This window comes from Montipora capricornis, chromosome 5 (assembly GCF_036669925.1).
Source record: "Montipora capricornis isolate CH-2021 chromosome 5, ASM3666992v2, whole genome shotgun sequence".
NCBI classification, from domain to species: Eukaryota; Metazoa; Cnidaria; class Anthozoa; order Scleractinia; family Acroporidae; genus Montipora; species Montipora capricornis.
Genome location: NC_090887.1, coordinates 21,199,223 through 21,224,222, shown reverse-complemented (window position 1 = coordinate 21,224,222; position 25,000 = coordinate 21,199,223). Strand labels below are relative to the sequence as shown.

Genomic DNA, 25,000 nt, shown 5'->3' with positions numbered 1-25,000 from the left:
GAATTTGTGCCCGAAAATGTTGTAATCTTTGCAGGAAAAAATAAGTTAACCCTTTGATGTCCAAACCGGCCTAAACTGGCCAGACTTAATATTTTACTCTGTCTAACGCCAGACGATTTTACTCGTCAATGGCGAACCCCTGGGAGTCAATGGGTTAAAATCATCTTTTTGTGCTATATTACCTCATTGTGTTAGTATATACTAAAACAACTTGTCACCGAAGTGGAGGTGGCTAGTGGTGAATGTTTACCAAGCCGCGAAGTGGCAAGGTAAATATCTACCACTAGCCACCGACACTGAGGTGAATAGTTGTTAATTATTACCAAACAAGTAGTCATGATCATAAAGGTTAACTTCGTGATGCAAAAGCTTGTTATATAAAGTACTTAGCCTAATTTTATATTAAACATTACATTTTTGAGAATCAAATTTGAGAAACTTCGTAGTGGTGCCCTCCAATGCATGTACATGTTCAACCTGTTTCTTTGTTCATTTCAGATTCAGAGGAAGAGCCTCTTGTTCCTTTTGACATTGAGCACTCGGAATCTGATGTATGTTGTATGGAGTTCGTAATATTCACTTTAGCAGCCAGACCATGCATGCTCATGTATTATTTTTTGTATACTGTTGTCAAGACGAAAATTTGAAATGGACCTACAGACATTAGACACTTGTGGTCGGTGGCTCAAAGCCTGGTTAACACAAACCCGTTAGTTAAGAGCTATCAAAACCTATAGGTTTTCATGTCAAGCAACCCGAGCCTAGATGGACTATTTCATACTTTAGGGAAGGGGGGTAGGGGGAGGGAGAGGGAGTATAGTAATTTCTTTTGAGTATAAGTTTGGAGTCAATACCTATTTTTGATGTCCAGATAAAAGTTTCCCAGCAGGTAGAGAGAAATTGCTCCAAAAATGCCATTTGTTGGTTTATTTTATGGCCACGATATATTTTGATGAATTTTGAAAAAATGGCTCGATGGGTGCCCCTGTAAATTTATGTACTCATTGTTCCTCAAGTATAAGATATCTAATCAGTTTAAAACTTTTTTTTTCTTTTTTCAGGAAAATTGGGATGAAGATATTGATGACGTTGAAGAATTGGAAGAAAGTGAAGAGGAGCATGACCAAGAAAATTTGAGGGACGAGAAATCTGATGATGAGGGTTGAATGTAAAAATTCATTCAGAAAGATCATGCACTGTAATTAATAGATTTTACAGAATAAAATAGGAACAGAATCGTTTGATTGTATTTGTTTTATATTTCCTTGTATGCTTCTAGGCATCATTTTTATTTTACTCCCAGAAAATGATTTTTTTATTAAAAACATACATACATATATATGCATACTTAATTGACCGCTCCCATAGGAGCTTTTTAGGGCCAATAGGGAGCTTACGAAACGACGAAGCCGACAGCAACGACGACGCTACAAAACAATAGGTTTAGTGAGCAAAAACATTTATTTGGCTCTGCACGCTCTGCACGTGCGTTTTACATTTTGCTACATTTCTTTGCCATCATCTCCTAAATGACGACGGGAAATGACCAAATTCAAGGTTCTGTTGAGGACATTAGCACATGACGATGAATTTTCAGTTCTCTCTCCACGCTTCCAACTTACTCACACCAGTTTAATTCCTCGACATTTACTACACATTTTAAACGCGAAACGACATGAAATAGTTTCTTAGTGATATGAATAACGCGAACTTGTATTTTTAAATAAAGTCCTCGTAGCCGTCGTCATCCTCGTTTCGTAAGCTCCCTAATGAAACAACAAAACGACGGAACAGAACAACAACAACTGTTAAGAATCCCAACTGGCTGGAGGCAAACCAGTTGGAAGTTGAACCAGGGACTACCCAGAACAGTTTCAGCGAGTGGTCAGAGTGGGTCTTGAACCCGGGATATCCCGATCTCAAGGCAAGCGCCCTAACCCCTGGGCCACACTGCCCATCCTGTTAAAGTGGAATTATAGCTCTGTCTGGCCTAACTAACATCGAGATGGGACCAGTCACTGAATCATATAAAGTGCCAGTGCCTGAAGGGTTCCTTGAGCTCGTCCTACAATCATGATTCATCATCAACCAGCAAGTTAAAATGATTCCTTACACTCAAAAGTCTGGTTGACTCTTAAGTTTGTAAGATATTCATCCAAGGATCGCCTAAGGTTGCCTCCCATGTTTGAATTCTGGCCATCACAGCCTTTATAGAATATGTCTTCATTACTAACACTTCATTTACCAGGTGCGACCTTCCGATTGATTGTTGTCGTTGTTTTGAAACTGAATTATTCCTCTAACACCATTTTACTGCCAAGCAGTAGTTTTTTTGCGAAAATTGTATTATACCTTGGTACATATTAGTTAACTGTTACAATGTCTTAAGTGTCTTTCTTACTGCTGTCACTGTTATCTCTAGTCTGCAGAGCTCGAGTTGGATAATTTTCGTGTTTCTGCCGTATTGACTTCTCAATCACAAGCTGTCCTCAAGGTAAGAGCTTATGAATTTCCACTGTGCATAGCGGGGCTTCTTTGAAGGTCAACATACAATATTATGAATTTAATAGTTTGAGTGTTTCAGGCCGCAAGTTTGTTTTTGTTGTTTAATTTTTGGGTTTGGTGTCTGTGGTCCAAGTTTGTGTTACTGAGGGGTGCTTCCCCCTTATTTCTGTTAAACTAATTTAAAAGCTACGGAGCAGTTGTTTCCATTAGTTAAATTGTCCAGTTAAATGTGAGGTCGCTTTTCCATTTTGTTTATAACCCACACTTCATAAATTTACACAGTTCTTTCATTCATCGAGTCCTTCGCTGGAACAAATGACAGAGGCACCCAACGTCAATTTTCGGAAAAGATCTGTTCGGAAGACAATTCGAGATGTTTCTTTAGTGAGCAATTATACCAGTTTTCAGATGTTCGATGTTCAAGCAAGGAATTTTAGAATAAATGCTCCGAAAATTCTAGATCTCAAATCGTCTTCCGAACAGATATTATCCGAAAATTGACGTTGGGTGCCCCTGATTCATTAAATTCATTCTGTGTCACATGGTCAAAGGTCGAGGTTCCTTTTCTTGCAACCTGCACATTCGTGGTGATAATGCGTTTTCTATTTTCCTCATCATCAACAGCTTGAGACAGAAATGATGAATACAGTTTATTTGATAGGAATTGCCGTCTGATCAGTTATTAACTGAAGACAACTTCAACTCTGACTGTCTCATTTGTATTACCCCGCACACTATGCGTGCTTAAACACACGTTTTAATGCTCATCTTTGTTATCATCGTGTTTGTTTATTTTGTTTTTGTAGATTGACAGTCTGAGAAGGCTCGCAGAGGAAAGTTACAACCAACAATAATTACTGGACTTCTTAGGCCGATTTATTAAAATGATGTACCTGTCAAATTAAAGCTTCAACATCCCCCACCCCCGGGCATTTCACTCCTTTTCCTGTCCGGGGGAGGGAATTTGAACATACGGACGCATTTGAAAAAAGACTTTCCAAAAATTCAAATTCCCGGGGGGTTGCTCCGGGTTGGGGGGGGGGGGGGATGTTGAAGCTTCAATTTGACTGGTACATAATCCATAGGCCACTTTGGAAAATACCATAATACTTTTTGTTTGTCCCCCCAAATTTTGAATAGGTCATTGTTTTTGTTTTCTCTTGGGACCATTGTAAGTCCCATGAGAAACTGGAAACAATGCTTATGCAAAATTTGGGCGGACAAACAAAAAGTATTGTGGTATTTTCCTAAGTGGCCTATTGAAGATTACTTGCGGAAGGATGCATGGTTTTATGACTGCTTGACAATGGAAATTATGACATTTGTTGAAATACTGCTATCTAAAACTGAAGAGGCTTCTCTGCTATTTGTTCTGATATTTGTCGGTTTTTTCTGTTACGTTTTCTTTCGGAGGCTCTGTGGCGATTTGACGTGGACTTTGTACTTCCTTATCAAACACAAGCATACGCTTGTCACCCCTGTTGACGAAAGTATCCACGTACATCACGAATAGACCATTTTACAGTTGTGGCTAAGTTACCAGGCCTAGCAATGGAAGCGAAGCTGCCGGTGACCCTGTTTTGATACAAACCTTCATGCTTTTGTAATGTTAATATGGACTAATTAGCGTCTGTATCAATGCAAGGTCACCGGCAGCCTCGCAGCCATTCATAGGCTTGGTCGCTGAGCAAACAACTGTAAAATGGCCTATTACATTGTGGTTTTTAAACCAGTTGATTTTTCTGGGCAAACGTACGGATTGTTTTAATTCAGGGATCAGTTGGTTTAACCCAAGAGTCATTATTACTCGTTGAAGAAAGATCGTCCTTCGAAGGGCCCCTTATATTCCAATTGACTGACGTTTCAACTGGCAACGCCCAGACTTCGGTTAGATTTACCACAGTACTCGTGATCAGAACCACAACTACCCATAATAGACTGGGAAATAATTTATTCAGGCTGATCGCAAGAATGTCGAAGGGGGAAACCGCATAAGGTGGTTGAATGCGAGTGGAGTATCAAGTATTTGTGAGTCAATGAATCAATGAGTCATGACTCAATGAGTAAGTGCAGTTACCCTAACCCATAAAATGAAAGCTAAAATTTCAGAGAGTGCTCAGGCCTAATCACTGAAACGAGGGCTTAGGCTTAATCAATGAGTCTCATTGACTCATGACTCATCGACTCATTGACCATTTGACTCGTAAATCATGGGATCTCATGCGAATGCGTGTGGATAAATCTGTTCCCAGTCTCTTGTTTTGTGCTTAACCCCCTTGGAAACACTTGCCTCGCAGCCTAGGTTAATAAAATCGTCAGTCTTCCACCATTTCCATTTTATTTTTTGTCTCTGCAGCTGACAATTAAGATTTAAGTTTCCGCGGGTTAAACTGTCCGTTGAAGAAAGAGATTTTGTGAACCTTTTGGTTTAAGCTTGTCAAGTTTTCAAAACTTGTTAACATTTCTTCACACTTCGTTTTGATTGGGAAGTCACCAATGCATTTTCTTCTCTTGTGAGATTGTCTCCTCGCAGCCGCTCGGGCCGGAGTCACGCAACGCTCCCCGTCCCCACGCGTGGGGACTTGTGGGATGGATGTCAAATGAATTAAGTAAAGCTAATTGAATTGACTATTGATATAAACGAAAGTCACAAAAAACGACCAAGGACTTTACAAGGTCTAAAACGTCGACGAAAAATGTAACTTAAAGTAGAACTTTGCACTTTCTTAAGCTTTTCGCGATTATTCCGTGTCGCCCTGTGGCTGCGGCTGAGGGGGTGGTGGGGTGATGGGTCATTCGAGCTTTGGCGGTATCGCTGGCGGTTGTTGTGTTGGTTGGTGTTCTGGAGAAGCTGGTACTGAGGGCTGCATCAGTGGGAGAGGGTGAGGTTGTATGGGGTTGTGTTCAGGTGGGGCGGCTGGATGCAATTGGGCCCGGTTGCGGCGGAGTACGAAATTGTGTGTTCAATATGGAACTCTTGCCTCTTTTCATCGCTGCAAAACATGGTGTCAGAACCGGTCTGAAATACAGCCTCCAGTCCCAACATCGAACCATTTATCGGGGAATACGGTCCTCCTATCCAAACGACGCCAAACGGCTGCATTTAACTACTTTGGCTTAACGGATCAGATCACACGCGCTCTAACCTATACATACATACTTAATTGACCTCTCTCCATAGGGGCTTTTCAGGGCCAATGAATCAACGAAACAACAGAACACAACAACTACAACTGTTAAGAATCCCAACTGGCCGGAGGCAAACCAGTTGGCTATTTACAAGTGGAACTGGGAAGTTGAACCTGGGACTACCAGGATCAAATTCAACGAGTGGTCAGTGCGGGTCTTGAACCCGGGATCTCCGGATCTCAAGGCAAGCGCCCTAACCACTGGGCCACACTGCCTCCTCCTCCGGCATTACTTTACGGATCGCACGATGCCCAAACACGACAAACCAATCCTCGATGTCAACGCTGTCAGAGCTAATCGAGACCACTTTCGCCACTGGGAAACACGCTTCCACGATTACTGCTTATTAGAAGGCTACAGAAATCCTGCTGAAGACTGGTTAACACACAGCAAATCACTACATCGAATTGAAGAGACCATTCGAGCTAGCTGTTTTTCGCAGCGCAATTCCTTCGTCAGAATGGAACACTCTCGACGACGTAATCACCTCCAAGATACCCACCGACGATGCCGACAAGCCATGGATCTGGCTTCAAAAAATTAAGGAGCTCTACGTAGGCGCACCGGTGGCTCAGTTGGTTGAGCATCGGGCTGTCATGCGGGAGGTCGCGGGTTCGAACCCCGGCCGGATCAACACTCGGGATCTTAAGAACTGAGGAGGAAGTGCTGCCTCTGTAATTTCATCTTATCCGTCTTCTCGGATAAGGACTATAAACCGTAGACCCCGTCTCACAAATGAATTCTATGTTCATAAGTTCCCTGTGGGACGTTAAAGAAACACCATTCCAGAAGAGTCGGGGATAAAGTCCCCGGTGTTGTGGCTGTCCTGTTCTCTCCAGCAGAAGTGGCCGGCTTGGCGGTGATGCCTCTAAAAAGGGTTGTGGTGTATGAGGCCACCTAAGCAGAAACAGCCAAAAAAGGACTTCGCCGAGTGCTGGAACATGTAGATGTGTAGATGTAGGCGCAAGAACTCTCATGCAAGACAGATACCTCTTTTGGGTACAAATGGCACGGGCAGACCAAACGTCCATTTTAGCCTGGGAAACAGCCGGCCGCACTGCCGCAGGCCGATGCTCATTCGGTCCAAATGCCGACGAATTCATGAGGAAAAAGTTTCTCTTTGGGCTAAACGAATCCTTCAGTCGATTTAGAGAAGACATCTTCTATATTTTATACTAGTATTTGTGGTAAGTCAAGCGGTATCGTTTGAAGCGGCCCAACAGACAAACAAGCTCTTAGCTCACTCTTCTATTAAGGAACAGGTCCACTATGCTACATCCACAACACCATCCAGAAATTTCAACGGCCTCCCAGCAGACCAATCAGCAAATCTTGCTTCTTTTGCAGTGGCCTAGGGTGAGCCAAATTGAGAGCTAACCCTAACTTCCAGGGTGTTGCGGAGTGTTCCGGTGTGCTAACTCTAAGCCTAAAAACCAAGCCTAGCTAGGCAAGGTTAGCCAAATTGAGGGTTTTGGGTTACTTCCAGGGTGTACCGGAGTGTTCCGGTATTCAGAAGTGTTCCGGGGTGTTCCGGTGTTCCGGTGTTCCGGTGTTCCTGGTTTTAGTACATGCCAACGGAAATGCATTTCTCCACGATTTTGCCTCCCTCCAGACTCCCTCGGTAAACTTGAACAAATTTTGTAAATGGTACGCGCCAGTCCCAACTGAATTTCCCATTCGGGAGTTTTTGCTTACAATTTGAACAAACCTAGTACCAACCGATTTCTGCTTGTAAATGGTAAACAACCTTAGTGATTTTACATGTAATATGGGAGAGTACCTCAAAATGCCCTTGATTAACCCCTTTGACCGAGAACAATGTCTCTTGTCTCAACCAATCAGCGTTGTGGGATTAGATGAAGCCTGCAGGATTTTCTATTGGCTGGTTTCGATCAGGAGAGGACAAACCACTTTGAGTCATGAGTTTATTTAGTTTATTGTTATTCGTAATTTCTAAACAAACATCTTTTCCTGATGGGCACGGAGAAACTTGTGTTCGAAATACTTTTCATTTAGCGTTTGTGATCAGCCGTCCTTGACGATTTTTTGCCTTTAACGGAACTGTCATGTTTTTGCTCAGTTTATTCATTATTTTCTTTGTGGAACCAGACAAGACTTCAGGTGAGATGGAAAACTTGTTTGTTTTGTCTCTTGAAGCGTGTTTTAAATTTACGGTGAATACCTTGAGAAAATATCCAAAAGACATGGCTGGAAATACAACTGAGGAGATGATTCCATCTTTAATATTTTCATATAAATGAGGTTGGCGTTCGGTGTGTACTATTGGACCGTTTCAGTCGTTAATAAGTTCAAAGTTTCAGTTTTGGTTGAATGCGCAACGCACGTGCAATCAATATTATGTTGACAAGCGCATTGTTACTGTTTAATTTATGCAAGCACGTTTTAATTCTGCTTTATCAAAAAGATAACGTACACCTCTTGCTTTTGTCCTTGAGCTTTTGCTAGATACTCCAGTTTGAAGAGATTTATATTAAGGAGGCTCGAACCAGTGTCAACGCTTCCAAGTGACGCTCATATTTATCTCAGAAACGAACTCGGTGACCCCATTTTTTATTTCTGAAAAGTAATCAGAAGTGCATGACTTTCTGCAAACTTTTAAAAAATTTCGTCTAGTGGATTCAGAGCCACCTTAATTTTGTAATTTTTTAAAGGTAGCTCTGAATCCTCTAGACAGAATTTTGTCGAAAGTTTCATCATAGCCTTATAATCATTTTTCAGCAATAAATAGGGGGGTCACTGAGTTAGTTTTTGAGATATGAGTAACTAAATGCGAAATATAGCGTGTTTTTGCTGGGCTTCCACATTGCCAAGGTAACTTATTACTTAGCTCTTATTAACCGAGCAGGAGGTCTGTATGGGAGAATCTTGACCGAGGTCGTGAATACAGACCGAACGCAGTGAGGTCTGTACACACGACCGAGGTCAAGATTCTCTCATACAGACTGACTAAGCTCCGTTAATAAGATGTTTATTATATGGCAAACAAGAACAATTTAATTCGTTTATTGTAACTGGTTTGTACTAACTGACATTTTGCTTGCGAACGGCGATGAGCTGAACTTAATTCTGTCAAAGTTTGCTCGTCATCCTCTCTTTTGTCATCGTGCTGTTTGGCACTTCCATAAATAAATCTTGGTAGAAGAAAATACTCAATATTTTTGCATTTTACTTTGCATCTTTTCACCGCAAAACATTACCGGTCTAGATGCCGGTCTAGATTGGAAAATCTAAACCGCGGTTAATATCGATTTTAGCCAATCAAATCCGTGAATTTTGTAGTTCCCAGTCCTCTTGAGACAGAGCCATATAATAAATCACATTATCATATCACCCGTACGGCCCCGCGCGCGCTTTCATTTGCAAAACTATTCAGAAAATCCCGGTATGAGGGCCGTACGTGATGGCCCGAGCAGGGCTGGAAAAAGCCATCCGGCCCTGCTAGGATCGCGTACGGCCCTCATACAGGGATTTTCTCTATAGTTTTGCAATGAAAGCGCACACTAAATGGAAACTAAAACCACCTTGTTGGCCCATAAATCCCCACCTTTTGGGTAAAATGGGTGGCGTAAGGGAAAATTCCAAATTTTGTTACCCAAAAAAAAAAAAGGGAAAAGCGCGGTGGTCATATGATAAAATGCTTATTGACTGAGTTAGGTCGGGCCGGACGGGAAAATATTTGGCCCTTGGTCATGGCGCATGGACCTCGCTGTGCTCAGTGCGTACGCCATGACCTCGGGCCAAATATTCTCCTGTCCAGCCCTCCCACTCAGTCAATAAGTACATAATAATGATCACATCTTGTTTGGAAATAATCAGGGTTTCATAATATGGTACCATAACAAGGCTGCTGCCTAAGGAAATTTTCGGGGAGCCCTTCGGGCTTCCAACATTAAAAGTTAGTAGCCAAAGTCATTTTTTCAAGAGCCCAGAATTAATTAATTCCAGCTGGGCTCATATTTACAAGAAAGTGAGGATGAATCTGACAGGGTGCCCGTTCGGGCTACTCGTTCAGAAATTTGGTCGCCCGCGCTCGCAAATAAGGCGCCCCAGGCGACCGGGCAACCGTTAGGCAGCAACCTTGCCATAACATCGCTGTTATGTGATACAGTGTTGTAGCATTATTCGATCTAAACAGAGAGTCTTGTAAGTGTTGAAACCCTTTCGAGCCTCTTTAATTTGCCCATTGGGAAATTGACATAAACGCACCGTCATTTACTGACAAAAGCTAGTAATTTACTTTGCATGTAATTGAGAAGACGTGAAAAGCATGGTCCACCAACTGCAGTTGGCTTGAATTATTTGCTAAAACTTTATACTAGTTCTCTCCCCTGAAAGGCATATTTCTTGTTTTCTTTTTTATGTAGAAAGTAATTCCCAGTCACTTGACACATGAACAGCAAGAGTTCAGTCTTTTCAACTAAATAATACAATAGGAAAGATATTCTTGACATCACCTGTTGTCATTAATGTGCGAACCAGAGTCACCTTGGTTGTTGAAACAGAGTCTTTCGTTCCTGTGGTTGCCACATTTGAATAACCAAAGCAATGTTTGTTAACAGATATCTTCCCCATAATAATAATCGCTTTTTTTAGAAGTTTTTAGTTTACAGTTACGGGATGAGGTTTTTGTAATATCTTTATAATTTATTTGAATAATTTACATGAAACCCTGATTTTAGAAATCTTCGTACAAACATTCATTGAAAATTTAATTTCTTGCTCTTGAAAACTCCTTGAATACTCCTGGAATTTATACACAAAGTCCAGCACGAACCCTTATATACTTGTACCCATATGTTCATCATCAATTTTTTTTAGGCTTATTTAATTAATACCCAATCGAAAAACTGGTAGCATCTGTCAATAGTCAATTAAATTGATGATTTTTGTTTCAAAATTGACTTCAGGTGTAAGGTCCCCAGAAAGGCCAGTTGTGCCAAATGTCACAGCTCTCAGTTCAACTGAGGTACGTATAACTTGGTGTCGAGTAAACTCCAACAAAGTGGAAATTGATCACTACGAGTTGTACATAGACACGCAACTGGAGTATTCAGGAGTAGATGTCATTTACATTGCCAAACGGCTGAAGCCATGGTCATGGTATGAAGTCAAGTTGAGAGCTTGCGGCTTTTCTCCAGGATCATGTTCTCCATTTTCCAGGCCTGCACTGGTGAAGACCATGCAAGATGGTAATTGTTCAGTTCTAGTGACTGTAGTGATACTGGTGTTCTGCTACTACTTTGTTGCATGATTTAAACAGACTTTAATTAGTATGTTAAAGTAATCCTAGCTAATGTTAATTATTATCTTTTATGTGGACTTTCACATTCTACAGTCTGAGTCCTTGTTAAAGAGGTTATGACACACAATCTTTTTGTTAGCTTGTTCGGAAGAGCTTTCAAAATTGTTGAAGAGCGGCGTTTATTTTATTGTGATAGCTCTTTTGGTTGCGGAATCATTCACAATTTTGATTTATGCAAATTAGATGACTTGTGACGTCACATAATGGACACAAAAATGATTTAAGTAAAAAAATGGAGTATCTCTGAAGACTTTTTCTGTATAGAACTGAAACATTTTACGATTGTTAATATACTCATCACAAAGTTCCATGATATGGTACACTGTGATGTTTCCATGGCAACACAGTGGGCTTCAGGCCCTCTCCATTCAAAGGGTAAAATCAGAGTTTCCCTCCCCATTAAGTGTTATTTGCTCTTGACGTTAATTATTGTCTTTTATGTGGACTTTCACATCTACAGACTGAGTCCTTGTCAACATCCCCAAAGAAAAATAATTATCTAACTTTGTCATCATTTTCATCAACATTGCCATTGTTGATTCATCATTATTGGCATATTCTTTGGTTTGGATTACCTAAAATGCCCCTTCATGGTACGAAATTTAAAGTAATGTTTTAAAAACAAGCAGCAGTTGTTGTATCAGGTTTAAAAAACATGAGGCTTAGCTGAGCTTTATTATTTTAGGCCTGGTAAAACACGTGCTGCAAGTTTTTTGGACAGCATAAAAAACATTCCACGAAAAGCGTGTCCCACTGGGAGTCCAAACAAAGATTCAAAATACCGATATGAGAGGACAACAGTAGCATACAAGAAAAACAAGCTATGTCACATGCATTGACTTCATATCTGATAATTAAGAAAATTACTGGATACCAATTAGGAGGAAGTTTTACCAAGATAAAGTCACTGCATGTGATGTATTATCAACCATTTGTTAGGCCAATGGCCTTATGAATTATTAATGAATTTTTGAAGTACGGGTATTTCCGACTCAGGTTTTTCATTTTTTGGAAATTTTCTGGTATTTCGTGCTAAGCCTGTTGATAAGCTAGAATTAAAATAATGTTTTTTTAGGTGACAATACTACAACTATGGCTCTTCAATCTGGTGTTAGCATATTCCAGACTATTGTTGTGCCCACATATACGTTCATTCTTGGAATGATAGCAGGAATACTGGCCATTTCATTTATTTTTACATGGAGGTAATAAAACTGTTTTTCATTTTAACACTTGTCATAGAAATACATCAAATTTGATTAAGTATTAAAGACAATTCAAGTTCACTCTAGCTTGAGTATTTTAGAACATTGGGAGTGTTTCATCAATAGACCATTTTGAATTATCACGGCTGGACTGGATCTAGCATGAAATGGAGGCTAACGCGGGCAAATTAATTTGTGTGTGAAAAGATTTGCCTGCATTAGTCTCAATTTCATGCTAGACCCAGTCCAGCCGTGAGAATTCAAAAATGGTCAATTGTTCAGCTATAAACTCAATGTTGTACCCAATTCAAATCAAACAAATTATGTGACCTGAATTATGTGTCCCCCACACACTGGACACCATTCTTCCAGCTGTGTGTGAGAAGAACATTTTCCACTTTATTCGTTCCTCAGCCAACGATAAAACTCACATAACATAATATTTATAGTTAATATTTATGATTTGCTTTTTAGGTATTTTCAAAATATTGACCTATCTGAGGGTTCAGAATTTGTGTTACCACAGTATGAAACAGCAGGAACCAAGGATGAATACAATGACTTGACATCAATGAAGGAAATGCCATGTGGCTATAAAAATATTTTGCTCAATCAAGAAAACATGCCTTGTTTGTTGAAAGTTCCTACAGTGGATGATGCAGAGACACGGTACTTTGAAATATTACCAGTTGTTAAATGCAAAGATCACATTGAAGAGGACACTCTTGCACTTGAAGATTTTCTTTCAGTCTGTGATAAGAGGCAGGGTTGTCTACACGAAAATAAAAGGAGTCTTCAGATACCCACAGGACAGCTTGACACACATTGTACAGCAGAGAGAAGTGGCATTCTATCCATGAATGACTTTGGAAGTACAGAGCATATTCAAGGGCTTCAAAGTGTCATCAGCATAAATCCTCTTTCATTGCATAGACAAGATGAAAGCTTAGAAAATGGGCATCCACAAAATATCCTCAAACCACCATTAATTAATAATGTCGATGTGGTCTCTTTGAGGAATGACAAGAGTAGAAAACACAGAGAAGGAGCACAAAGTCACATATACAAGAATCCAGAACAATTTTGTGAAAGTGATGATGGTTTAATACATACGCCACTAACCAGTGACCTCACAACTCCAATGTGTCAACCTTTTGACGTTTCCGATGAGGCTTTGTCGTTTTCATGTTCTCAAACATTGGAACTGCCATCATATTTGTCTGATCAAGAAGTACACGCAGAATCAATAGACATTCCCCCGTCTTCACCCTCTGAGGACATAATTATTGTTGCCATAGACAACAGCAATATTTTTATAGGTGCACAAGAATGTGCTAGCATGATCAACGTCGGGGATCGCAAACGGCATGTGAGAGTCAAGTTGCAGAATCTTGTTAAGATTCTTGAAAAAGAAAGACCCAAGACGAGAGGGTTTGCCAGTGGATCTAGTCCTCCTGCTACTGAGCATGTTTGGGACGTTTACAGGTAACTAAGGTGGAAAGAGTTGAGCTCTTTTAGAGCTTACTATGCTTGTCAAAAATGATATAAACAATAATAATTATAGTTATTACTTTTAAGGTACAAGACTTAAGCTGTGTTCACACTCAACGTTAATTATGATCAATGGAAGTATAATTCAGGCTATCATACTCCATTCAATTTTAAGAATTATGGTTCTGTTCACATCTGCGAAAATTCCAATACAATAGGGAAACATCGCAGTGTGAGACAAAATGGCACCGTATCGTGTTGCTGCCATGACCATCATCACCATGCTTGAGGCAAGGAGAGAACCAAGGATAGCTTCTGAGAACAGAAGATGACAAATCCAAATCTTCACTCCATAGAGCGATTAGAAGTTTCGTCTACTCACACCACCACGTGTTCGCCATTCTGTTCAATTACGCACTGTAATTACTTCAAACAACCCCCTTGTAATTATAATCCAGTTATCAGGGACTGTAAGTAGTTGATGTGAACCCATTTCATATTTAATTCGATTATAATTCGATCACAATCGAGACCTAATGTAAACGTGGCTTTAGTACTTTAATGCAATGACTTGGTGCACTAAGGGAAAATTAGGAGGCAGACTTTACGGGGTGGTGACTACTTCCATTTTTAAAGATACATTATTACGTTTTCTTCTTTTAATCAGACGCTTGGGCTATATAGTTGATCTGGAGGACAGAAGAGGGAAAGATGAACAAAGAGTTGACGAGGGGCTTCACTTGTGGATATATAAGGTGACTCTTTGGTATAGCACAAGTAAAGAAAGTGATGCACAAATATGTATTGCAAATGCTTCAAACAACTCGACTTGAATAGAATCAAATGTTGAGACATGGTATTAAGAATCAATTGAAACCTTTTGATTGGGTAGAGAAATAATCTATAACCTCAGGGACTGGATGGACAGAAATGACAGTGCTTTCTTCTTGGTGCTAAATCTATTAATTTGGAATCTTTTTACTACTTAATAATAATAATAATAATAATAATAATAATACCAACTTTATTCATTCAATACAATGAAAGGGAGAGATACCAGAGGGTATCCGCCCAGATGTTATTGATCTAGAGTCACTTTTGATGAGGGAGGAAAACCGGAGTTCCCGGAGAAAAACCCTCAGAGTCAGATTGAGATTGACTGAAACTCAGCCCACATACAACCTCGAGGCCAGGGTTGAGCCTGGGTTGCAGAGGTGGGAGGCACGGTTGATAACCACTAAGCCACCCTGACTTAAGCCATGGAAATAATAATATTTATTATTGAATTCACTCTTGCTGTAGGATTTGCTAGACCTTTTATTAATGCATCATTCATCTTCAGGCCTTGTGTGAACTTTCTCCTGGAGTGTTGGTACTGGCAACAGGGGATGGTATGAAAGGCAAGTCAGAATGTGATACAAGTTTTCCTGGGTGTGCTGTGATGGCACTGGAAAGAGGATGGACTGTTGAACTGTACTCTTGGAAGCACAGTTTAAGCAGCGAGTGGGTCAAACTTGCCAAAAAGTATCCTGACAAGCTGACTATCGACTATCTTGACAAGTAAGTACTTACATCACACCAACCTTAATTGATACAAATCTAAGAACATTTATTTTTGCAGTTCTGTGCTCAGTGACCAGGCCTTTGAATAAAAGCGATGCTGGAGTTTACCTTGCTTTGATACAAACCTCATTGCTTTTTCTAATGTAAATCATGTTGTTGTAATGCTAACAAGTGTCTATTTACATAAGAAAAGCAGTGTGGTTTGCGTCAAAGCGAGGTCAACTCCAGCCTCGCTTTCATTCAAAGTAGCTGAGCACAGAACAGTAAAGAGGTCTATTTACAAAATCTATCAATAAAGAGTTTATGGAGATCTGTGATAATTTTATTTCAATATTTGAGTGATACACCTTAACACAAAGATGGGTCACAAAAGGAGCAGTAACTTGAGCACATGTGGATTATTTATTTTTCAATCAACCTTGACCTTGCAAAGTGTTCTGTAAGACTTTGTGCAGTAAAAAGTGTCCTTTAGTTAGTAGCAGTCTCTCATTATGTTTGTCTCTCTGGTTTCCACTTTTATCTCCATGGAAATATCTTGTCTGTTTTGCTGTGGATATTGACTGAAATCTTGCCTTACAAGTCACAACAGACCATTCTACAATATCGTCGCTCTTTCTGTTATGTATTTTTTTCTTGTAACAAGAGGGTCCATGTACTAATAAACCCTATTGTTTCTTCTGGGCTCCTTTGCCATGTGTCAGCTTTGTTAATGCTCTGCTATTTGTATGTAATATAATTATGTAATGTGGCCAAATAAACCAAACTGAACTGAACTGAACTCATATGATTTTCAGCTCACCATTTTGTGTAACAATGTTATTATTTTTATTGCTTTACCAGGTATGTAAACTATATCACATTTGTGGATGGAAAAAAGGGAAGGAAGTGTTCACCAATTCCATCAGAAGCAAGTGCCTTGCCAAGAAAACCTAATATGCAAACAATTTGCCAACAGGATCTTAAACAATCCTCAGCGTACATTTAGACTGATGATTTCTCGCTCAAATCGGATCTATGAGTCGCAAGTGCACGTTTACTAGTAGCCAAAGTATGATGTACATGATTTAAATGCTGTAATGCCACTATAAAATCACGTTTCAAGACAAAAATTCATTCAATAATGTGGTTAACATTCTAGTAATAATAATTATTGTAATTTGAATTTGAAGAATAGTTGACAATGACTGAGCAATGTGTGGCATTAGGATTTTGCAGCAAATTATCACAAGTTGATACCACTTTCAGCTAGAAAATTGAAGGGCACTATAAAAAAAAAGTCTATCAGCATTAACGTCATTACAAATTTTGATATGAAAAACAAAAGCAATTCTGTATTTCCATTTGTCCCCTCCTACACAGTCATTCTCTTGTCTTGTTTCTCAACCTAGTTTTTGCTAGACATAGGGGGGAAGAAAAGCCAAAAGAATGTCTGCAAAGGGGGCTATTTTTCCATCTGTCTGTTCTGTTGAACTGCATGTTAAATTAACATACATCTCCAAGTCATAAAAATGCTCAGGAATTACTATGCATGTGTGTATGAGCTGGTAAAATGATGGTACTTCAGAAATTAATCATTATTTTATTTGTTCTCTTCGTCACTGTAAGTTAAGGTACTGTAAGTTTTGATTCTTATTTGGCTACAAGTTGGTGCAAAGGTCACCTCTACTGGGAGATTCTGTAAAGGGCTGTTAATTTATTTGTGCATGCTACATGCCAATATCACATCATTTGACAGTCTCAGAGGAACTATTTCCTCATTAATTGTTAGAGAATGGTAATCTCTGAAAGAGGATTCCCTAAAGCATGGTCTCTTCATGTGAAATCAGACTTACTGACAATTCGTTCACTACTACGTAGTTAATGGCTTTCCTGAAAATATTGATCTCAGCCCTCCTTTTTGCACTGTGTGCAAAGATAGCATTATTAAAAGCGAAGTAACTTAAGAGTAACAGTCTGTAACATTTGTTTTCAAACTTTCGAACTAATAGCAGACAAGAAATAACTTTCAAATAGAAACACACAATTTTAAATGTAATTTTCCTCGTCCAATACCCATTGTCTTCTCATCATTGTATTTTCTATTACCTCACATTCACGTTGTTATTTAATCAGTACTCATGCATTTTATTAGCTATCTTTATATAACACCGACTAGCGGTTCACTTGTATTCACAACTGACGATGGATGTCGATCATCCGAAACATGTTTTGTAAATTTAAAATTGTGTGTTTCTATTTGAAACAATTGTTTTGAGAGAAAGTGAGTAAAAAGTTGTCTGATACATGATCAAGAACAGAAGTGTATTTGTTTGTGTAGGAGGATAATCAATTTTAATTGATTACTGTGGTACACGTCCTTTGGGCTCTTTTCCAACCAAAATGTACCGTAAATTCATTCTCCAATAAAAAGAAATGGAGGAGTTTTTGTTCTCTCTCATATTTCAAGGTAGCAACAGGTGAAAAAATGCCACTGGCTGGAGTTGTAAAGGTCAGGACACACTGGGCAATATGGCGCAGGGACAAGTCGCCGCAACAATTTGCCTCGTTTGACACGTTCAATTTTGTGAAAATCATTGTTGCTGGGACAGAATTTTGTCACTACGATCAGTTGCACGAATTCAAACCAGTTTGAATTTGTACGCCTGATCACCCTTGACCTCGCGATACTGGTGTGACGCTCTAACCAATCGAGCTATGAAGCTACTGACGTTGGGAACTGATAATTTGTGGGTTACATACATACATACATACTTAATTGACCTCTCCCCATAGGGGCTTTTCAGGGCCAATGAATCAACGAAACAACAGAACGCAACAACTACAACTGTTAAGAATCCCAACTGGCCGGAGGCAAACCAGTTGGCTATTAATTTTACAAGTGCAGCTGGGAAGTTGAACCAGAGACTACCAGGATCAAATTCAACGAGTGGTCGGAGCAGGTCTTGAACCCGGGATCTCCAGATCTCAAGGCAAGCGCCCTAACCACTGGGCCACAATGGGGGTTCTAATGTTCCTGTGAGGAATGAATCAACGATGAAATGATATTTGAAATGTATCTTATACTGAACTGTGGATATGAAATCAAGTGAAGCTAATAAAAAATTGTGTTCATAACTGCAAGGATCATAGCTTCACTTGATTTCACATCTGCAGTTCAATACATGATCCACTTCATATATCATTACATGGTTGATTCATTCCTCACGGGAACATTAGAACCTAGAGCTCCCAACATCAGTGGCTTCATGGCTCAGTTGGTTACAGTGTTGCACTGGTATCGTGAGGTCACAGGTTTAAACCCTGTTGAAGTCCTGAATTTTTTAGGCTTCTCTCCGCAGTTGCAAAAATTGCTTCCATAATTGCGAGGATCATAGCTTTACTTGATAAAGTTATGCAACCTTAGAACAACTGGGGCCAGTTTATCATCATAATCCATTGCCATAATACATTGTCATGACGATATTAGTCAATCACATTTCATCATTTTGGTTTGTCTATAAATATGTAAACATACCACCATTTATAAGAATTTCTTGCATGCATGTATTTATCTCTCTTCCCTTCCGACAGAGACTCATTTTTGTCTGTATTTGCTGGAAGGAGACCCTAGAACATTACATAGCCACAGAATATTGTGTTCTTGTAGAACGACAATGGAATTACTGTAAAGAAACACCTAGAGCATAGCAGTGTTGACGTAACGTTAAAAACGATCAGCAGTGTTTTATTGGGGTTTAAAAACACGAGGCGTGGCTGATTGTTTTTAGACCCGATAAAACATGTGCATGTTAGCATACAAGAAAAACAAGCTATGCCTTATTAGTATTCTTTATACGTGACGTTTTATCAATGTTTTGATAGACTGTTAGACTCATGAATTATTAATGAGTTTTTGAATAACAATTAGCCAACAAAACAGGGAGTTGGTGTTTATGGATGGCAGTCAACTCAAATGGAAGTTGTTACCAACGACATTGGTCCAATCATCCCGGCAAATAATTTATAAGGGTAAAGAGGTCTCTTCTGGCAGGTACATGTACTTCTTTACTCTTGCCCAAACAAAAAATAATAAATAATTTTCACATGATACAACCCTAAGTTAAGGTACATGTAGAAGTAAGATGATGATGATGAAAAACTTTCTGTTTCTGGTTCCTTTTTTCTTAAAGCTGATTTCAGAAAGAGAACACATAGGGGAATACTTTATCTCAAATATTTTGTTCTTAGCAGAAACGCAGTGTAACAAAATTAATGTCCAAGGATTCTTGAATAAGAATACCATCTCAAATTATTCCAAGTATTCTTCCTTAGATTGATTCCACACACAAAAAAAAGGATCACTTTATTACCTTATTTGCAGTTTTCTTTCCTAAGATTAGGTACTGCATGGATCACTTGGGTAAATTGGCTCATGTACATAGATACTCATCATAAATCCCTTCAGAGCTTCATGTGACCTTCCCGTAAGCACATTTGAATAATAACAACATCTACCGGTATGCATCATAAAGCAATACCATGAGGTAAGACATTTCTTTGAAAGGAAGTACACCAATGCTTGCTTAGTCTTGTTATTACTCAAATATACCCAGATGGAGCTGGAATCAAATTACATGTATGATGCAAAGGGTCTATCAGTCAATCCTGCATGCATCAAAAACAGGCATTGTGTTTTAAAATATATTGTCATAATAATTATTTGAAAACATTTTGGACCTATTGTCTTATTGAGTTGCCTTTGATTTTTTCGCTTTCTTCTTTTCTGTTCTTTTGTCTCTTTTTTTAAGATTGTCCATATTTGCTTTGAGCACATTTGCATATGCCTGTGGAGATAAAAATTAATAACAATGCTCAAGCCACTTTGACTTTTGTAGAGTAATTTTCAATAACTTAGAATAGGCCAGTTTTGTATTCTCACAGCTGGACTGGATCTAGCATGAAATGGAGGCTGATGCGGGCAAATTAATTTGCATTTGAAAAGATTTGCCCGCATGAGCCTCCATTTCATGCTAGATCAAGTCCAGCCGTGAGAATCCGAAAATGGTCCATTGAAAGTAATTTCAAGATGGCTTTGGGTTTGCATTACCAAGTGGTGTTCCAGTTCACATACATCGATAATAGACCATTTTCGAATTCTCACGGCTGGACTGGATCTAGCACCACTTTGAATTCGTGCGACTTATCGCCGCGACAAAATTAGCAAAAGCAGCATTGTCACATCGTGTGTACACTTCCGGCAACAAGTCGCTGCGACAAAATATAAATTGAACCAATGAGAAAGCGTCATATGGTCAGCCATATTGAATTAGAGATCACTGCGTGTGCACCGAACAGGCGTCGTGTTGCAGCGACTTGTTTTGCAAGTAGTACACATGGAGCAACTTGTCGCAGAGACATGCGACTTGTCGCAGCCTTAAGTCTATGCCTTGATTTCCTGGGCCACATTGGTAGAAAGCAAGTGCCAGGTCACTTCTCTATTAACCCTGTTCTCCATTACAATAACAAATAAGTTCAAAAGTAAGGCACAAAGCTTATTGAGAAGAGAGGATTGAAATCAAACAAAATTAAGACTCACCATTTGAAACCTATTAACATCTTTAGCATTGACCTAAAAAGCAATAAACATTGCAGAACGTCAATGTCAACATTTAAGTGTCATCCTCTTGAATCTACTTGAAGATAATAATTATTGTCTTCATAGAACAGGAAGCCTGTGGCTAGACCGTATCACAGATAAGGATACTGTGCAAAGCACAACTGGTAGGTTTTGAGGATGATACAGGGTTGCCAAAAGGTTATGGAAAAATAAGCTAATGTAATACATGCTAACAAACAGGGCAGTGCAGCAACAAGCTAAGACAACAAAGTAGATCACCGCTACATGCACATTTCTGAAGAAACCATACTATTTCCATAACCTCTTCATTCATTTCAATATATTGTTAGTACATGATCACATCTACTAAATTATGAAGCATAATTATTGCAAACTAACCACTGTGCTAAGTTTCTTCTTTCCATTTGTTGCTCTAAATAGACACTTGCTTTCTCCTTCTTGTTCGATTGTGGTCAATTTTTGTGCTTTTTTAGCTCCTCTTGGTTTTGGTTTTGGCTTGGTTTGACCATAATCTTAAAAAAATAAAATACAGTGGGTAAATATGAGAGCAAAATGTTATCACTGAATAACAACCTTTCACCACTAAACTGGCCCCCGATTACAAGCATAGGGTTGATTACCAAATCCCATTGCATTACTAAATGTGCCAGTCAAATAACTCCTGGCCCATGATGTTCGTAGGGTGGATAGCGCTATCTACTGGATAACTCAATATTATTGTTTTTGTTTGTGTTTATCCGCTGCACAGTGATTTATCCCGCCGATAGCGTTATCCACCTTTTGAACAACTAACGCCTTGTCCTTTATCCACAGGTGGGTCTAAAATGCTGATAATTGGTAACTGGGCAAGAAGGCATTAATGTCACTATTCCATAATTTAAACTAAGAGTAGAGTGTAACGCGACTAGATAGTGTAACGACAACAAATAAGCAAATAACAATCTGGCGTAATTGAGGGGGACACAGCCCTGTGGCAGGTTTTTACGCGACTTAATAATAGGTGCAAAAACTAAAAGCCTCACTTATTCCCCCACAAACGTGGGAATAGAACAAGAGTATTGGCAGAGCCTTTGTTATCTCCCCAGCACAGCAGAGGCTGGATCGGACAAGATAAAGGCGAGGATATAAGATGGCAAGACACAAGCAATGCCAAAGCTTGGGGGAAGTCGCTACGCAGACTTAACCGACCACAAGGAGTGACCCCAGTTTATTGGCAAATAACAAACAAAAGCCCGTCTCCCGGGGAGGGAGGGTGGGAAATTTTAAAGCAAAATTGTTACAAACTGTGTACTCTCGTGCAAGCTGCCAGGATTATGCCCTGTTACAGTGTATTGAGATTTATATAGCAAGGCAGTGTCTCAAAGTTCGACCAATAGGTACAGCTGTACTACGAGCTAAAGAGACGCCACGTGGCGGGCTTGTCAGCCATGAATGGGGCTAACAAATATAAGGACCAATCTAGGAAAAGCTAAGATATATCACTAGATTACTCAGCAAGATAGAAGCTAAAATACAGACATGAATAGCGTTTGTACTAACTGCTAGAATAAGGGAACATTCATTTATGAATTCAGCATTCAATATTGTTCTATTATTTATCTTACTGGATTGCGTGACGAACGAAAGCAGTCTTGCCCTCTAGGGGTGTCATGTTCCATTAACTGCGTTTTACCAGCCGGTAAAAGCGTTATTAATGTCACTATTCCATAATTTAAACTAAGAGTAGAGTGTAACGCGACTAGATAGTGTAACGACAACAAATAAGCAAATAACAATATGGCGTAATTGAGGGGGACACAGCCCTGTGGCAGGTTTTTACGCGACTTAATAATAGGTGCAAAAACTAAAAGCCTCACTTATTCCCCCACAAACGTGGGAATAGAACAAGAGTATTGGCAGAGCCTTTGTTATCTCCCCAGCACAGCAGAGGCTGGATCGGACAAGATAAAGGCAAGGATATAAGATGGCAAGACACAAGCAATGCCAAAGCTTGGGGGAAGTCGCTACGCAGACTTAACCGCCACAGATGCATGCAAGGCATGCATCCCCCCAAAGCAAGGCCAAACTAAAGAAAATCGCCCGATACACTGGCCATTTTTGGAGCAGCAGAAAGTAACACCGATTCCGGAGTGCGAATATAAAGCTGGTAACAATCTGACGACCAGCGACCCAACACCTTTATTAACCAGTCTGGTAGGCCCGCAGCGGCGGCAGCAGACGCCGCCCCTATGCGAAAGCTGTGACCCTTAAGGCTCTCATGCGGGAGGCCCGCGCTTCTAGCAGAGTCCCGAAGTAAATGAGTGACGGAGGACCGTGTGAGGTAACGACCCGACTGGAAATAGAACAATGGCCCCGAACGTGGGTTGGCGAGGAGAAAGTATTGCTGCATTGCGGAGACAGGGCACAACAAAGAAGGGCAACGGGCAATGACGAGGGATTGCCCTGCCCTAAAACTATCCGTTTTAGAAGACTTGAGTGTAACAAGCAAGCGCTGTGGGCAGACCAGACTGGGACAAAATGTAACGCAGTCCTTGGTAAGATTAAACTTAGAACTAAAACTGCGCACCCCCGGATAGGTAAACTCGCTACACCTAAGGAAGGCGAAAAAGCCAAGGGTAAAGGCAGCCCATATCATGGAGAAATCCCTTGGTCCTAGCCAACTACGTAAGATGGGGCGAATGGCTAAGAGTACGCCCGGGGTGACGGGTTGTCTGCGGATACGAGGAGACCCTTGATAGCGGAGAATTCCCCTTAATATCTTTTTTAGGAGGAGTCTTCCCCTTAAGGGATCTTTGTAGCCTGACATAATGTGGAGATTGCGAACGGCAGCTAAATAAGTCTTAATCGTGCCATGGCGGACTGTACGGGCCAAAAAGGAAGCAAAATAGATAAGAGTTCCCTCTGATGCTGGGAGGATGTCACCTGTGGGAGTGGCTAGGCGGTTCATGAGACAAAACTGAATAAAACGTTTCTCCCCAGAGGAATACGTGCGGTTGGTGTTCCACGACAAGGCCCAGTTGGCATACTTAAGGACTTCAGCTTTCAGAGGGTCATGAACGAAGGCGGGATGGTGCAGGGGGTCTGGTCGGCACCGGGAGCGAGTTCCCTGAATCGTTGAACCTGAAAACGGGACAGGGCGTCAGCTATTTCGTTATGCGCCCCGGGGACGTGACGAGCCTTAACCAGGAAATTATGCTTCATGGAAATACGTACCAGGAAACGCACCAAGTCCATGACCCTGGGGGCTTTTGAATGACCCGAGTTAATGATAGCGACAACGCTCTGGTTATCACACCAGAACTGAAGACGTTTGCCGGAAAAGTGCGGGTACCACAGTGCACAGGCGATAACAATAGGGAAGAGTTCTTGCCATTCAATACTTATCCCTTTGGTCTTGTTAATGAGTAAATTAGGGGGCCACCTACCCTGGAACCATTTACCATTGAAAAAACCACCAAACCCAATTGTACTAGCGGCATCAGTATAGAGCTGCAGGTCGGGGGAAGAGGTGACCCGGGAATCAAGGAAGAAGGATCGCCCGTTCCATTGAGCGATGAATACCTTCCACATTTGAATATCCCTGGAAAATTCCTTGTTCAAACGGATATGATGAAAACGATTCTTTACCCCTCGGGTGAGGTTTATAATGCGCTGGAGGAAAGTTCTACCCGGGACTACTACTCTGCAAGCGAATTGCAGAGTACCGATAAGGGATTGGAGATCTAAAAGGCGGGCAGAACGGCGGTCGGTAAAAGAGTCCAATAATTGCTGAATCCTGGCAAGCTTATCTTCAGGCAATCGCGCTTCCATGCGGTTACTGTCCAGTACAACGCCCATAAACTCTAGAACTTGTGAGGGCCCCAGGGTCTTAGAGGCGACGGTGGGAACCCGAAGGGACATGAAAACCTTAAGAAGGGTAGTAAAGCTACCTAGGCAGTCAAATTTAGTTTTCTCTGCTAAAAAGAAATCGTCCAAAATGTGTATAACATGGCGGAGGCCATAGTTGTGTTTAAGAACCCATTCTAAGGCATCAGAAATTTGGTTAAAAAGGAAGGGAGCACTGCGGAGCCCAAATGGAAGGTAAAGGTCTATGTAGTACTGAGATTG

The 25,000-nt window shown here is 40.4% G+C and overlaps 5 protein-coding genes across 7 annotated transcripts in view; 2 read left to right on the top strand and 3 right to left on the bottom strand.

Moving 5' to 3' along the window:
* Positions 1-1,244, top strand: part of LOC138049895 (WD repeat-containing protein 43-like) — a 16,695-nt gene extending 15,451 nt beyond the window's left edge. For both annotated transcript variants that reach the window (XM_068896361.1, XM_068896360.1), the window contains 2 exons: positions 499-551; positions 1,062-1,244. In XM_068896361.1, the coding sequence (XP_068752462.1) occupies positions 499-551; positions 1,062-1,166 (158 nt within the window). In that variant the 3' untranslated portion in view covers positions 1,167-1,244. The remainder of the gene's footprint in view (positions 1-498; positions 552-1,061) is intronic.
* Positions 1,245-7,552: 6,308 nt separating this feature from the next.
* Positions 7,553-17,567, top strand: LOC138049891 (uncharacterized). Of its 2 annotated transcripts, none has more exons than XM_068896355.1 (7): positions 7,553-7,815; positions 10,623-10,904; positions 12,093-12,222; positions 12,697-13,707; positions 14,381-14,468; positions 15,056-15,273; positions 16,117-17,567. In XM_068896355.1, exons 1-7 carry the CDS (start codon positions 7,761-7,763, stop codon positions 16,259-16,261), a joined length of 1,929 nt encoding a protein of 642 aa, XP_068752456.1. In that variant the 5' UTR covers positions 7,553-7,760; the 3' UTR covers positions 16,262-17,567. The 2 variants fall into 2 exon arrangements, with proteins under 2 accessions (XP_068752456.1, XP_068752457.1); XM_068896356.1 differs by having other exon boundaries at positions 7,590-7,815; positions 10,623-10,681.
* A 2,025-nt stretch (positions 17,568-19,592) lies between these two features.
* The window catches only part of LOC138049893 (signal recognition particle 14 kDa protein-like), an 11,441-nt gene continuing 6,033 nt past the window's right edge, over positions 19,593-25,000 (bottom strand). The window contains exons 3-5 of the mRNA XM_068896358.1: positions 21,272-21,405; positions 20,852-20,884; positions 19,593-20,099 (exon numbers count right to left, since the gene is read on the bottom strand). Of these exons, the coding sequence (XP_068752459.1) occupies positions 20,001-20,099; positions 20,852-20,884; positions 21,272-21,405 (266 nt within the window). The 3' untranslated portion in view covers positions 19,593-20,000. The remainder of the gene's footprint in view (positions 20,100-20,851; positions 20,885-21,271; positions 21,406-25,000) is intronic.
* Positions 22,826-23,849, bottom strand: LOC138049892 (integrase/recombinase xerD homolog). Its single transcript, XM_068896357.1, has one exon. The coding sequence runs from the start codon at positions 23,838-23,840 to the stop codon at positions 22,959-22,961; it is 882 nt and encodes a 293-aa protein (XP_068752458.1). The 5' UTR covers positions 23,841-23,849; the 3' UTR covers positions 22,826-22,958.
* The window catches only part of LOC138050103 (uncharacterized), a 1,275-nt gene continuing 210 nt past the window's right edge, over positions 23,936-25,000 (bottom strand). Inside the window, exon 1 of the mRNA XM_068896576.1 lies at positions 23,936-25,000. This exon is cut by the window's right edge and continues 210 nt beyond it. Coding sequence (XP_068752677.1) covers positions 23,936-25,000 — 1,065 coding nt within the window.